Raw genomic sequence first — 15894 nt, 5'->3', positions numbered from 1 at the left:
TTTATAGACTTCTACAACAAACAAATAAATCTGTAGTGACAGAAGGGAAGTCAGTGATTGTGGATATGGGTGGAGGTAGGTATTACAAAGGGACACAAAATTAAAGGGGTGACTGGTGATTTCACAGTGTTAAACTGTGTTAAAACTGTTTTAAAACTGATCAAACTGTACACTTTATGTGCAGTGTATTAGTTTTCTGTTGCTGCTTAATGAATTACCAGAAATTTAGCAGATTAAAACAACCACTATTATCTAACAGTTTCATAGGTTAGAAATCTGGCTGGGCATGTCTGTTTTTCTGCTTAGGGTGTCTCACAAGGCCAAAATCAGGGTGTAAACTGAATTATGTTCCTTTCTGGAGACTTTGGGGAGAAACATCAGCTTAATTTAAGCTCATTGAGGTTGTCAGAATCCATTTCCTGCCGTTATAGAGTTCAGGTTCCTGTTTTATTCCTGCCTGTCAGGTTGCTCTTAGCTCCTGGAGGCCACACTCAGGTCCTTTCAAGTGGCCCCCTCCCTCTTCAAGCTAGCCATGGCACGGTGAATCTCCTTCATGCTTTGAATCTGACTTCCTCTTCTGCTATCAGTTGGAAAAAACTCTGCTTTTAAAGGGCTCATGCGATTAGAGTAAGCCCACAACATCTAATCTCCCTATACTAAGTTAGCTGATGAATGGCTATAATTACATCTTCAAAATCTCTCTTAACATGCAATGTAACAATCATAGAAGTAGCACTAGGGGCAGATTTGGGGGCCATCGTAGAGTTCTGTCTACTACATGTAGTATATCAGGCCTCAGTTATACCTCATTAAAGTTTATATATTTTTTTCCTAAAAATAGGACAAAAGACCAAAAGTAATAGTAATGATAGTAATAATAAATACTTGCAAATGGATGATTGTGAGACTCAAATAGAATGCAGATTGATTATTTTCCTTGATTTGATTCAGCATAGCATTTCTGTGTCCAAGTCGGGATAACTAAAAGGTTAATAATATTTGTATTCTTTTTCACCTGTCAAGAGAGAAAACACTACAAAAGTGAGGATGTAACTAAGAATTGAATATGATAGAAGAGGTGATTTTGTAAGTTTCACAAGTTCTTGACTCAAAATTGTGATTAATATTGTGACTCAATGTATGTTTATAAATATAAATTTAATATTTTGAAACCTCAATTTTTAATTAAATTCATATAATAGATGACTTAATGTAGCTTTGTGCATTTTGTTGATCTTGTTATTAGTTAGACCAATCATAAAATTCTTGAGTTTACAGAAATCCTTACAGAATGTAGGGAATAGTGTTTCTGTAGCATGGGAGAGGTTTTATGTACTGATTGTTTACTTCACAGAAAAGATTTAATCAAGAATAATACATTTAATATTTTATTATAATAATTAATGGCAAAAGACTTTAGATATTAAAATCTTTGATAGATTAGATGAAACTTCAGAATAAAATGTGATTAGTCTTGCTTGGGTCATCAAATTATTAAAGTTTAGGGGCACCTGGGTGTCTCATTTGAGCATCCAACTCTTGGTTTTGGCTCAGATCATGGTATCTTGGGTTGCAGGATGGAGGCTAGTGTCAGACTCCATACTCAGCAGGGAGTCTGCTTGAAGATTTTCTCCCCCAACTTGCCCTCCAGTCACTTTCTCTCTCTCTAAAATAAATAAATCTTTAAAAAATTATTAGTGTATAATACCAGGTGTTAGCAGGGATGTCAAATTGCTGGAATTATGATAAATTGCTGGTGGGGGTATAAATTGGTTCAAACACTTTGGGAAACCATTTAGCGATACTTACTAAAGCTGTACATACATATGTGTATTTATACCACATATGTGATCCACCGGTTTACTGCCTCATCCTTTCACATTTAGTCCAGAAGAAACAGTAAAATCTCTTTAAAATTCTCTGAAATCGAATGTTTGTGATCTTTTACTCTTTAAGAAGAATCATGTGTTCTTCCTTGAATATCAAAAGGTTCAAAATCTACAATTTAATGGCATTTTTTATCTTGTGTTTCCATCTCCATGTACATTCCACTCAAGTTTCCTTATATTTCTTTCCTTATGCCTGACTTAACCTGTCTTCTTACCATTTTATCCATTTTGGGCTTCAGTGCTATCCAACAGACCTTTCTGCAATAATGGTGTAATGTTCTGTAGCTGTGTTATCATATGTGGCTAGTGGATTGAAGAACTGATTTTTAAATTATTTATTTATTTTTAAATTAGCTACATGGGGTTAGCAGTGAAATATAGCACACAGGTCTATTATCACTATTGTCTTGCCTTAACCTCTTTAGCTTGTTTTGATTTCATTCTCTTTGATCACCCAATAATGTGTTTTATCCTACTTTTAAACCTTAGTCATCCATATGTTCAATTTTAATACTTTTAAGTTTTTGGCATATATCATTGCTTCCTCATTATCTTGTAAGCTTTTGGGTGGTAAGGTATTTTACTTCTTTTGTATCTCTTTTGCCACCGAATTTTGATCATCATACATAATGTGGAAGTAATTATTTAAGGAGGTAGTCATCTGAGAATTGGGGAACTTCAAAATAACCACTGGAAAAATTTTAAGGTATTGTGAAATTTGGGAGACTGTTTTCTCAAGAATACAAAATAGATTTAAAAAATTTTTTTTTAAGATTTTATTTATTTATTTGACAGATACAGATCATAAGTAGGCAGAGAGGCAGGCAGATAGAGAGAGAGAGGAGGAAGCAGGCTCCCTGCTGAGCAGAGAGCCAGATGTGGGGCTCGATCCCAGTAGCCTGGGATCATGACCTGAGCCGAAGGCAGAGGCTTTAACCCACTGAGCCATCCAGGTGCCCCTATAAAATGGATTTAAAAAGTGCATTTTAAAAATGGATTTTATAGGAAAAGGAGAGAAAAAGTGAATTGGGGGAAATTGGAGGGGGAGACAAAGCATGAGAGACTGTGGATTCTGAGAAATAGGGTTTTGGAAGGGAGGGTGTGGGGGGATGCGTGAGCCTAGTGGTGGGTATTAAGGAGCGCACATATTGCAGGGAGCACTGGGTGTGGTCCATAAACAATCTTGGAACACTGAAAAAATAAAATAAAATTGAAAAAATAAATAGGGGCCCCTGGGTGGCTCAGTGGGTTAAAATAAAGCCTCTGCCTTCGGCTCAGGTCGTGATCTCAGGGTCCTGGGATCGAGCCCCGCGTTGGGCTCTCTGCTTGGTGGAGAGCCTGCTTCCTCCTCTGGTCTCCCTCTGCCTGCCTCTCTGCCTACTTGTGATCTCTGTCTGTCAAATAAATAAATAAAATCTTTAAAATAAATAAAAATGGATTTTAAAATGCATTTTAAAACAGATTAAGAGAAGAAGAGTAGGTTAAAAATCTGGAAACCAGATAATCATAGCTCTGCTGCCAATTTTGTTGATAACTCAGACAAGTTTCTTAACTGTTTCAGGTAAATTTGTTCGTCTACAAAAATGAAAGATGAATTACTTGGCTTCCAATATATGTTCCAGCTTATGAGTCTTAAAAATAGCTGGGTTTTCTGAATTGAAAACTATTAAGAGTGGGAATTAATGTTGGTACTAGTTTTATTTTGTATTTTTAAAAATGTTCAGGAAGAGAAGTAGATGTTGAAATGCCCAGGTTTGAAATGCCAAAACACTCCTTTCTGTAGTGAAATGCCAAGATAAAAAGTTATGTGAAGATCTCATGAGACTAACGAGTGGTCAGGAAAATAGCAAATCACCTTTTTCATAGCAAATAGTAAATGCAACTAAAGAAAAATTAAACTATATATGATTATTTTTTCCAAGTAATTAGTTGCAAATTCAGGAATGAAATTTAGGAGAAAATGTCAGCGTGTTATAATGAAGGAAGCAACTGAACTGGAAGTCTGAGTGAGAGGATTATCCCTCCAATGCCAGTAATTAGCTGTAGGACAGTATGTGGTAAAGTTTGAAAGCATATTTACTTTTGCATGCCATAGCATCGTCTCTTGACACCTTTAGGACCATAGCATAAACCAAAGAGAATGCCCATATTCTTCTCAAAAGACCTAGAAATAATTCCATTATGTTTCATCTGACTGTTTTTCTGAGTCAGCTGGCAAAAGTACAAGCTGCCTTTGTTTTCTGTTATCCTCTGAACTCACATCTTACACTGCTTTGAACAATTCTTCATTTGACCCATTTCTCCATCTTTCCCAAATCCTTCCACTGTGCTCCAGAGAGCTTCTGCTTCTGTGACTTGCAGACTTCCCAGTGTATAGTTATTTTTGTCCTCTTTTCCAAACTTAAACCTTCATTCTCCTTGCCTTAACTGATAACTAGCTAGTCCCTAAAATTAGTTTCATCCAAACCCTCTTGTGTGAGAGGGCTACCTGTATTCATAAATCCCACATATATTAAACTTGGAAAAGATGTGGGTCAATATCTTCTTTGCTCTCTGATGTTGCTTCTGTATCGTTTTTCCCTCTTTAAAATGAATCAAAGAGGGGTGACTGTGTGGCTCAGTCGGTTGAGCACCAAGTTTTGGCTTCCACTCAGGTCAGGATCTCACGGTTGTGAGATTGAATCCTAGGTGGGGCTCTGTGCTCAGAGCAGTCTGCTTGAGATATTCTCTCTCTACCCCCCAACTCTATCTCACTCACACACATTATCTTTAAATCTTTGAAAAAATTAGCCATAGAGTACTGTCAATTCTCTCTCTTAGTGATTAATGTTGGTGAGAAATTACAATAGTAGTAATATTTATTGTTCATTGACCATGTAACAGGGACTCCCCTCTAAGCTTTCTTGAGATGTAAGTAATATATAACAATGTGATAATTTGAAATACATATATTGTGAAATGTTCACAATAGCACACCCTTCATGTCACATAATTACCATTTTTTGTTGTGAGCACATTTAAGATCTATTCTTTTAGCAGTTTTTAAGTATATAATACAATATTGTTAACTATAGTCATCCTGTAATTACATTCCCGAACTTACTTGTCTTATGCTGTAAGTTTGTACCCTTTGACTAACATTTCCTCATTTCCCCCAACCCCCAGCCCTAACAAGCACCATTCTGCTCTGTTTTCTATGAGTTCAGCTTTTTAATTTTTATTTTGTTTTTAGTTCATTTTTTTTAGATTTCACATATAAGTGAGATCATACTGTATTTTTCATTCTCTGACTTATTTTACTTCTTAGTATAATGCCCTCAGGGTTCAGCCATGTTGTTGTAAGTGGCAGGATGTCATTTTTTATGGCTGAATAAACCCTAGTGGCCACTTTGGTTGTTTGCATGTCTTGGCTATTGTGAATAATGCTGCACTGAACATAGGGATGCAGATATATCTTCAATCTAGTGATTGCATTTTGGAGAATATATACCCAGAAGTGAGATTGCTACATCATATTGTAATTGTATTTTTGATTTTTTTTTTTTTTTTTTTTTGAGCAACTTCCATACTGGTTCTCATAGTGGCTGTGCCATTTTATAAACCCACCAGCAATGCACAAGGTTTCCCTTTTCTTCTTATCCTCACCAGCACTTGTTATCTCTTGCATTTTAGTAATAGCCATTCAGACATAGGTGAGGTGATACCTCATTATGATTTCGATCTGCATTTCCCTGAGATTAGTGATGTTGAGCATCTTTATGTACCCATTGGCCATTTGTACATTGTCTTAGAAAAATGTTTGTCTATTCATTCCTCTTCCTGTTTTTTAATTGGATTGTTAGTGGTTTTTGCTGTTGAGTTGTGTAAGCTCCTTATGTGTTTTGGATAGTAACCCCTTATCATTTAAATGGTTTGCAAATATTTTTTTTCCATTCTGTAGGTTGCCTCTTGATTTTGTCGATTTTTTCTTTATCTGTGCAGAAGCGTATTAGTTTGCTGTAGTCACACTTGTTTATTTTTGCTTTTGTTCCTTGTGTTCACGGTATCATATTCATAAACTCATTGCCAAGAGCTATGTTAAGGAGATTTTTCCCTATGTTTTCTTCTAAGAGTTTTATGGGTTTTGTTCTTACACTTAAACTTAACTTTAATACATTTTGAGTTAATTTTTGTGAGTGGTGTAAGATAGGGGTCCAGTTTCATTTTCTTGCATGTGAATATCCAGTTTTCCCAGCACTGTTTATTGAAAGGACTATCTTTTCCCTATTGAGAATTCTTGGCTTCCTTGTCAGGTATTAACTGACCACGTATGCATTGTTTATTTCTTGTCTCTCACTTCTGTTCCATTGACCTGTGTGTTTATTTTCATGCCAGTACAATACTGTTTTAATTATTATAGCTTCCCAGTGTTGTTTAAAACCAGTAAATGTGATGCTTCCATCTTTTTTGTTCTTCAGTATTGCTTTGGTTCTTGGGGTCTTTTGTGGCTTCATACAAATATTAGGTTGCTTTTTCTATTCTTGTGAAAAATGCCATTAGAATTTTGATGGGGATTGCATTGAATCTGTAGTTTCCCATTTATTTGTGTCTTTAGTTTCTCTCATCAGTGTCTTATGATTTTCATCATACAGCTCTTTCACCTCCTTGGTTAAATTTATTCCTAAGAATTTTACTGTTTTTGATGCTATTATATATAGGGTTGTTTCCTTTATTTCTTTCTCAGATGGTTTGTTGTTTCTGTATAGAAATACAACTGATTTTTGGTGTATAAATTTGATTCTGCAACTTTATTGAATTTATTAGGTTTTTTTTTTAAGATTTTATTTATTTGAGAGAGAGAGCATGAAGGGGGGAGGAAGAAGCAGAATCCCCACTGAGTAGGGAGCCCCGGTGCTGGACTCAATCCCAGGACTCTGGGATCATGACCTGAGCCAAAGGCAGACAATTAACTAAGCCACCCAGGCACCCCAGCCTATAGTTTTCTTGGAGTCTATCTGGCTTTGATAAGGTTAATGCTGGCTTCATAACAGTTTGGGAGTATTATTGACTCTTCAATATTTAGGAAGAGTTTAAGAAGGATTGGCTTTAATTCTTCTTTAAATGTTTGGTAGAGGAGCACCTATGTGGCTTATTTGGTTGACTGACTGACTGCCTTCCGCTCAGGTCATAATCCCAGAGCCCTGGGACCAAGTCCTGCGTCAGGCTCCCTGCTCGTGGGGAGTCTGCTTCTCTCTCTGATCCTCTCCCCGCTCATGTTCTCTCTCTCTCTCTCTCTCAAATACATAAATAAAATCTTTTTTAAAAGTTTTTAAAAATCAATGTTTGGTAGAAATCACCAGTGAAACCATCTGATCCTGGGCTTTTCTTTTTTGGGAGGTTTTCGATTACTGATTTGATCTCCTTACTGGTTTGTTTGTATTTTCTGTTTCTTCCTAATAATGTCATAGATTGTATATTTCTAGGCATTTACCAATTTTTTCTAGGTTATCTAATTTGTTGGTGTATAATTGTTCTTAGTAGCTGAATATGAAATTTGTATTTCTGGTATCGATTGTGATGTCTTCTCTTTCAGTTATGATTTTGTTTATTTGAGTCTTCTCTTTTTTCTTGGTTAGTCTAGCTAAAGTTTTCTCAGTTTTATCTTTTCAAAAACCAACTCAAATTTCGTTGTTTTTTTTTTTTTTCTGTTGTCTTTCCCTATTTCATTTATTTCTGCTCTAAGCTTTATTATTTTCTTCCTTCTCTTAACTTTGGGCTTAGCATGTTCTTTAATTCCTTGAAGTATAAATTAAAGTTATTTATTTGAAATCTTTCTTTTTTCCTTAATGTAGGCATTTACCACTGTCAGATTCCCTCTTAAAACTGCTTTTGCTACATCCCATAAGTTTGATATGTCGTGTTTTCATTTTTGTCTCCAGATATTTTCTGATTTTCCTTTTGATTTCTTTTTTTAACCTGTTGGTTGTCCAGGAGTGCCAAGGACTTTTCTGAAAACTCTTAATGTAACAACCATTTTAACTTCCATAAAATACCCTTGAGTTAGGTGGTCTTATTCTCCCTACTTTAAGGTAAAGAAACTGAAATATAAGAGGTCTCATAGACAATAAATAATGGAGTTGAAAAAGTGTTAAAATAGTCTCATGTGTGGTAAAAATGAAAATGGAATCATTTTTTTAAAGATTTTTATTTATTTGACAGAGAGAGGAGAGAGAGAGGAAGAGAACAAGCACAGGCAGTGGAGAAGCAGGCTCCTGGTTCAGCAAGGAGCCCGATGTGGGGCTCGATCCCAGGATCCTGGGATCATGACCTGAGCCAAAGGCAGTGGCTTAACTGACTGAGCCACCCATGTGCCCCGAAAATGGAATAATTTTATTGGAAGCAATTTGGAAATAAATATTTAAAAGTCTTGAATTTTTCATACTTCAAGAAAATAACCAGGAACTTGTATAAAGACTTATATAATGTAAGTTTATCAAGTATTATTTATTATAATAAAAATTTAGAAGTAACCAAAATGTCCAGAATTCGGAGAATGTCAAATAAATTATGGCGTATTTTACAGAGTGTAACATGGGTATTAGAAAGCCCACATGTGGGGCACCTGGGTGGCTCAGTGGGTTAAAGCCTCTGCCTTCGGCTCAGGTCATGATCTCAGGTTCCTGGGATCGAGCCCCGCATCAGGCTCTCTGCTCGGTGGGGAGCCTGCTTCCCCCTCTCTCTCTGCCTGCCTCTCTGCCTACTTGTGATCTCTCTCTCTCTGTCAAATAAATAAATAAAATCTTAAAAAAAAAAAAAAAGAGAGAGCCCACATGTTTGTGAGGATATGGATATACAAATTTATACAAAAATTTTGGAAGTTTTTCAAAAATTTTGAGGAAAATACCAACAGTTGGATACCAACAGATGATCTCCTGGGAATTGAATAGATGTTCTTGTACAGATTAGATTTGTTAAGATTGAAAGGAGTCAAAGAAGAGTCTATCTAACTAGGCTATACTTTGATGGGGCTGTTAATTAATATAAGAAATAAAGAGCTAGGTTTTTGCTGGGGAAAAATAATGACTTTAGTTTGGGGCTTGTTATTTTAAGGTTTTATTCATGGGGATATCCAGAAAGAGATAATCAGTATTTGGAATTATGTGTGTGGAGATAAACAAAGAAAACATGAAGGAAAGATAGTGGGGAAGGGGTAAAATTTTCCATATTTTGGGTTAAATCAAGTACAGAAGGAGTCTGTTGGTGGGCTTTTATCATCCATGATACATGACTGATGTGTTTCCTACTCTTTAAAAATAGGAAAAAACAGTGTTCATCTGTTTTGGTTTGTGAAAGAATCATTTTGTTTCTCCTCTTATGTGAAATTTTACTCAGTCCATGAATAGTGAATTGTTAGAATGGTTTTTTAAAGTGCAAGTTGTATAAATACATCTTAATATGAAGAAACAGTAGAGTTTGATAAAACATGCATGTACACAAATAGATTCTGTTCCTAACCCGGCTTCTTGAACAACTCATTGCACCTTTTTTTTTTTTTTTTTAAAGATTTTATTTATTTATTTGACAGAGAGAGATCACAAGTAGACGGAGAGGCAGGCAGAGAGAGAGGGAAGCAGGCTCCCCGCTGAGCAGAGAGCCTGATGCGGGACTCGATCCCAGGACCCTGAGATCATGACCTGAGCCGAAGGCAGCAGCTTAACCCACTGAGCCACCCAGGCGCCCCTCATTGCACCTTCTTCTTCTTCTTTTTTTTTTTTTTTTTAAAGATTTTTATTTATTTATTTATTTGACAGAGAGAGATCACAAGCAGGCAGAGAGGCAGGCAGAGAGAGAGGAGGAAGCAGGCTCCCTGCTGAGCAGAGAGCCTGATGCGGGACTCGATCCCAGGACCCTGAGATCATGACCTGAGCCGAAGGCAGCGGCTTAACCCACTGAGCCACCCAGGCGCCCCTCATTGCACCTTCTTAAGTGATGTCTTTGGCTTGGCCTAGAATGGTTCTCAGCCTGGACCTATTTTTGGATGTTTATGAGTTTTCTATGTAAATTTTAAAATTTTAAGAATTCTTTATTTAAACTTTTTTGAATATAGTTGACAGTGCTACATTAATTTCAGGTGTCAGCATTCAGTATCATTATACAGGTGTACAGCATTCAGTATACATTATGCTAACCTTACCACGTATGGAGTTACTATCTGCCACTATACAATGCTATTACAATATCATTGACTGTATTCTCTATGCTGTACCTTTTATTCCCATGACTTATTCATTCCATAACCAGAAGCTTGTATCTCCCACTGTCCTTTACTCATTTTACCCCCCATCCCTCTTCCCTTAGGCAATCTTCAGTTCTCTGTATTTGTATGTCTGATTCTGCTTTTTGTTTGTTTATTCATTTGTTTTGTTATAAAACTTCTTTACTTTGAGGGGTGCCTGGGTGGCCAGTGGGTTAAAGCCTCTGCCTTTGCCTCAGGTCATGATCCCAGGGTCCTGGGATCGAGACCCGCATCTGGCTCTCTGCTCAGCAGGGAGCCTACTTCCTCCTCCTCTCTCTCTCTGCCTGACTCTCTGCCTACTTGTTATCTCTGTCTGTCAAATTAAAAAAAAAAAATCTTTAAAAAATTAAAAAATTTAAAAAAATTCTTTACTTTGAAAGGACTTAGCATATTCTGAATTATTTAGTTGTCTACTTTATATGAATCCTGGGAAGTAATTTTAGTATCTCTGTTTATGATTGTGTTTATCATAACTTCAGTGCCAACTAGTACTACTTTAAATGTTTCAGTCTAAATGGTGATACTGCAGGGAAACACTTGCGCCTAAATGTTGTATTTGAACATAATAAAGCCCAATATTGTCAGTTAGGCAACAAATGAATAAAATTTCACAGTACTTCAAATAAAGGAAAGGCTGTTACATAGCAGGATAGGGATGAACAAAATAAAGCAGATTTTTGGAGCAGTCAGTACAAGATTCATATGGCAAGCAATGATTGAGTTAAAGTGATTTTGTCATATTAAATAATGTTATTTTGAATTGTATTAGTTTTGTATTTTTGTATTTAATTTTAAATCTATTTTGGGTTTAGGGGCTCCTGGGTGGTCTGGATTTTGGCTCAGGTCATGATCTTTGGGTTGTAAGATTGAGCCTTGCGTTGGGCTCTTTGCTCAGTGCAGAGTCTGCTTCTTCCGCTCCCTCTCCTCCTCTCCCTGCTCACATACTCTCTCTCTCTCTCTCTCAAATAGATGAATGGAATCTTTTAAAAAATAAATAAACATGATGCCTTTAGCAATATTGTAGCTAATTTTATTTTTAATTTTACCATTCATATCAGGATTTAAAATTAAACCCATAAGAAATGTTTTTTGAATTAAAAACATTTATTAAAATGATAGCTGAATTATTTTATCTTAAGAAATAATTTAAAAATCCTTAGGGGATGTAGACTTCATTTTGCATTCTCTCAATCTCTTGATGTTTGCTTCAATAATTGACAGTTTAATTGCTAAGAACTCAGGAAAATAGATGAAGAAGCCTAGGAATTTTTTAGCAAACAATTACTTTTATAACCACATGGGTAATATAATAGTTGGGAAATTTTTGTTTGCTGTATTTAGTCATGACCTAAGAAAATAGGTTAACAATTTTTAGAATTAGTTATTTTATGTCTTAGCACAATATACTTTAGCTTTTTTTTTTTATTATTAAATTAAAGATTTTTACCCTTAAATAGTCAAGTTAGTCAATGGTGGATCAAAAGATGTTAAAATATATGTTATTGGTTCATCCTGTGCAGTATTTTTTATTGTTTTTAAAGAGGAAATAGATCGTTTTCAGTATTTTATTTTTTTAACTTGATTTTATTTTTTCAGTGTTCCAAGATTGTTTATGCACCACACCCAGTGTTCTATGCAATACGTGCCCTCCTTAATACCCACCACAAGGCTTACTGAACTCCCCACCCCTCCAAAACCCTCAGTTTGTTTCTCAGAGTCCACAGTCTCTCATGGTTCATCTCCCCCTCAGATTCCCCCCAACTCACTTCTCCTCCCCTCCCAGTGCCCTCCGTGTTATTGCTTATGCTCCACAAGCAAGTGAAGCCATATGATAATTGACTTTCTCTGCTTGACTTATTTCACTCAGCATAATCTCCTCCAGTCCCGTCCATGTTGATACAAAAGTTGGGTATTCATCCTTTCTGATGGAGGCATAATACTCAATAGTATATATGGACCATAACTTCTTTACCCATTCCTCTGTTGAAGGGCAACTTGGCTCTTTCCACAGTGTGGTGACTGTGGCCATTGCTGCTATGATGAACATTGGCGTACAGTTAGCCCTTCTTTTCACTACATCTGTATCTTTGGGGTAAAGACCCAGTAGTGCAAATGCAGGGTCATAGGGAAGCTCTATTTTTAATTTCTTTTTTTTTTTAAAGATTTTATTTATTTATTTGACAGACAGAGATCATAAGTAGGCAGAGAGGCAGGCAGAGAGAGATGAAGAAGCAGGCTCCATGCTGAGCAGAGAGCCCGATGTGGGACTCGATCCCAGGACCCTGGGATCATGACCTGAGCCGAAGGCAGAGGCTTTAACCCATTGAGCCACCCAGGCGCCCTATTTTTAATTTCTCTTTTTTTTTTTAAAAGATTTTATTTATTTATTTGACAGAGAGAAATCACAGGTAGGCAGAGAGGCAGGCAGAGAGAGAGGAGGAAGCAGGCTCCCTGCTGAGCAGAAAGCCCGATGCGGGGCCTGAACCCAGGACCTGGGATCATGACCTGAGCCGAAGGCAGCGGCTTAACCCACTGAGCCACCCAGGCGCCCCAGCCTATTTTTAATTTATTAAGGAACCTCCACACTGTTTTCCAAAGTGGCTGCACCAACTTGCATTCCCACCAACAGTGTGAAAGGGTTCCCCTTTTTCCACATCCTCTCCAACACTTGTTGTTTACTGTCTTGTTAATTTTGGCTGTTCTAACTGGTATAAGGTGGTATTTCAATGTGGTTTTGATTTGAATCTCCCTGATGGCTAATGATGATGAACATCTTTTCATGTGTCTGTTGGCCATTTGTATGTCATCTTTGAAGAAATGTCTGTTCATGTCTTCTGCCCATTTTTCTATGTGACTATCTCTTTTTTGGGTGTTGAGTTTGAGGAGTTCTTTATAGATACTGGATATTAGCCCTTTGTGTGTAGTGTCATTCATTCATTTGTAGTAAAAATACTGAAATGAATTTGATTTTAGTTTTGCTTGCTAATCAAACCTTCTAGCATTTAGGATTTTTTTCACCCTTTCCCAGTATGACAAAAGATCCTACATTAAAGATACTGTTATAAATTCTCTAAGACAGAAATTAGGCAGTTTTCTTAGGATTTAGGATATTAAGTTCTTTGGCTTTATTTTACTTTTGCCACCAAGATTTTGATAGTTGAGTTAGATAAGTGAGTTAGATAATGAGTTAGATAATAAGTTACCATTAAAATCACCAAGGAGTAAGACAGAAAAATATGAAAAAAAATATAATACTGAAACTGAAGTAAAAGATGAGGAAGAGAGTTTTTCTCAACAAAATGAGATGAGGAAGAGGGTTTTTCTCAACAAAATGCTTTTGATTTTTACCTAAAGGCACTATTCTAATCACAACAAAAGCTGTCCAACCTTTTTTGGATTAGGGTAATATTTTGAAACAACTTTCTTCATAACCATTATTTATCAGTGGGTGAGTATAGGCAGTCCTCATTTTGCATGGTAGTGTGGGACTAAAAAAGTGACCATACAAAATAAAACTGCATATAAGGATCTTAATCAGTGGGAAATATTACCATCGTTCTATGATCTTTAAAAACATTTTGTCAAGATGTTAAAAACTCGCTTATAAATGTATATAGGGAAATGAAAATGTAAAACTATATTAATTTAATACAGTGTTCTATAAAACATTAAAAAACAATTAGAATTAAAGTGTTTTATTTCTTTGTAAAAAACTTATAAAGAGTAGCTTGAACAGTACTTTGCCATCTCCTTGTGAGAATTAGAATAGTAGATCTAGCCAGAGTGAGCATCTTTTCTGTGCCTTGGCAAATTGTCCGTTTGGATCAGCTCCCAACATTTTACTTTTGCATTTTTAATGTTGGGAAATATTTCCAAGAGTTTCTTTAATGCAAAGTTTTTTGCTTGTATCACTTCCTAGGGGACATCATCTTTTTTGTCTCAGCCATTTTCCTTATTTATGTCAATAAGTTACTTTTGCTACATTCTTCTGACTGCAGATCTAGAGTCTCTCATAATGGGAACATTCCCACAATTAGCTGTTTCTTCTATTACTCCATTTACATTTAAATTCAGTTTCACTTCCAGCTTTATCATTTTTTCATTTCTTTGCTGTACTTTTATCTTTGTTGGCCAATTCCTTCTTTTAGTTACCCATTTTGTAAAATTTCAGATGGGTGTAGGAGGCAAGAAGGTAACCCAGAGCTACATGCTTTGCTGTCTTTAGACAGGTGAATTGAATGACCAGTTACCAACCAACTTTGGAAGGAAATGATCAGTCACTGATCATGATATACATGTCTTATTAACATAGTGCTTTGTAGACTAAAGTGCTAACTAAAGTAACTTTAGTTACTAAAGTAACTAAAGTGCTAAATATAACTATATTTATATTTGTGCAGTTGTAGTTAATATAGTGTGGTAAGTGAAATTGGAACCATGTTGTTGGAAACTGGTATTCTTGAACTAAACCTACGGTAGCTTAAATTTGTGCAGATGTGAGACCTGGGAAATAAGGGCTGCCTATAATTGGAAGAAAGTTGAACTATTTGATCAATTAAAGATATGGTTGGTGTTGATAAGATTGGAGATACAGGACTGTCGGACTGTTTGATCTCTGAGCCATTGAACTTCAGCCTGATAGATTTTATGTGAAAGTGTAAATTTGATCCTATTCTTCCAGCTTCTTTAATTCTCTTTAAGTGCTTCCTTAGAGAGGACCTTTCACACCATTTCTCAAAAAAAAAAAACAAAAAAAACCAATAAACAAAAAACAAAACCAGGGGCACCTGGGTGGCTCAGTGAGTTAAAGCCTCTGCCTTCTGCTCGGGTCATGATCCCAGGGTCCTGGGATCGAGCCCTACAGGGGGCTCTCTGCTCGCCAGGGAGCCTGCTTCCTCCTCTCTCCTCTCTCTCTCTGCCTGCCTCTCTGCCTGCTTGTGATTTCTGTCAAATAAATAAATAAAATCTTTAAAAAAAAAACAAAAAACAAAAAAACCCCTAGTTGTAGTAAGTAAAAACTGTGGTTTTAGGAGAATAATAGTGATAGTGATTTATGAGTTCATTATGAAGCAACTGACATTGAAAGTTGTTTTTTTCATTTTTTATAGAATGTTAAAATTCTGATAATTGAAGGTGAAAAGGTGGTTAATAAATAAGTTTTGATTCATTTAGCCAGTAACTCCATTTTCATTGTCTTCCTACTAGCAAATATTTTATTATTAAATGTGAAAGATGAGGTCTTAGTCTGTTTTGGGTTGAATTGAATAATGTTAATTTATTGTTTGATTTCCTACAGGTGACCTGGCACAGACGTTGATCTCAAGATGCCATTAGTGAAAAGAAATATCGATCCTAGGCACTTGTGCCACACAGCACTGCCTAGAGGCATTAAGAATGAACTAGAATGTGTAACCAATATTTCCTTGGCAAATATAATTAGACAACTAAGTAGCCTAAGTAAGTATTTTTATATCAGTGAAATACATTTCTTGCAAACCACAATGTTACACTAAAGAGTATAAGTACTAAGAAGATGTTCTTATGATTAATTTGGGGGGATGTTTCGTGAGAAAAATACAATGTTGTCTTGAAAAATGTACCCATTTTAAGTTAATGAGTTTTAGAATCATTTTTTTTCTGCGTGTTTCCTCTGGTAAAGAGAAATAAGGACAGTTTTAGGAACAGGATCACATGATGGACAAGAATTACTGAAATTATATTTAAAATATG

General features: G+C 36.0%; 1 protein-coding gene across 6 annotated transcripts in view; it reads left to right on the top strand.

The window, feature by feature from the left end:
- WASF1 (WASP family member 1) overlaps positions 1 to 15894 on the top strand; it is a 61849-nt gene that overhangs the window by 28835 nt on the left and 17120 nt on the right. For 4 of the 6 annotated variants that reach the window (XM_047733317.1, XM_047733313.1, XM_047733314.1 and 1 more), the window contains one exon: positions 15461 to 15621. In XM_047733317.1, coding sequence (XP_047589273.1) covers positions 15489 to 15621 — 133 coding nt within the window. In that variant the 5' untranslated portion in view covers positions 15461 to 15488. Of the gene's footprint in view, positions 1 to 15460; positions 15626 to 15894 lie in introns of those variants that run through there. The other 2 variants (XM_047733316.1, XM_047733318.1) reach the window with 2 other exon arrangements.

This window comes from Lutra lutra, chromosome 6 (genome assembly GCF_902655055.1).
Source record: "Lutra lutra chromosome 6, mLutLut1.2, whole genome shotgun sequence".
NCBI classification, from domain to species: domain Eukaryota; kingdom Metazoa; phylum Chordata; class Mammalia; order Carnivora; family Mustelidae; genus Lutra; species Lutra lutra.
The sequence above is the reverse complement of the archived record's forward strand: the minus strand, read 5'-3'. Positions and strand labels throughout refer to the sequence as shown.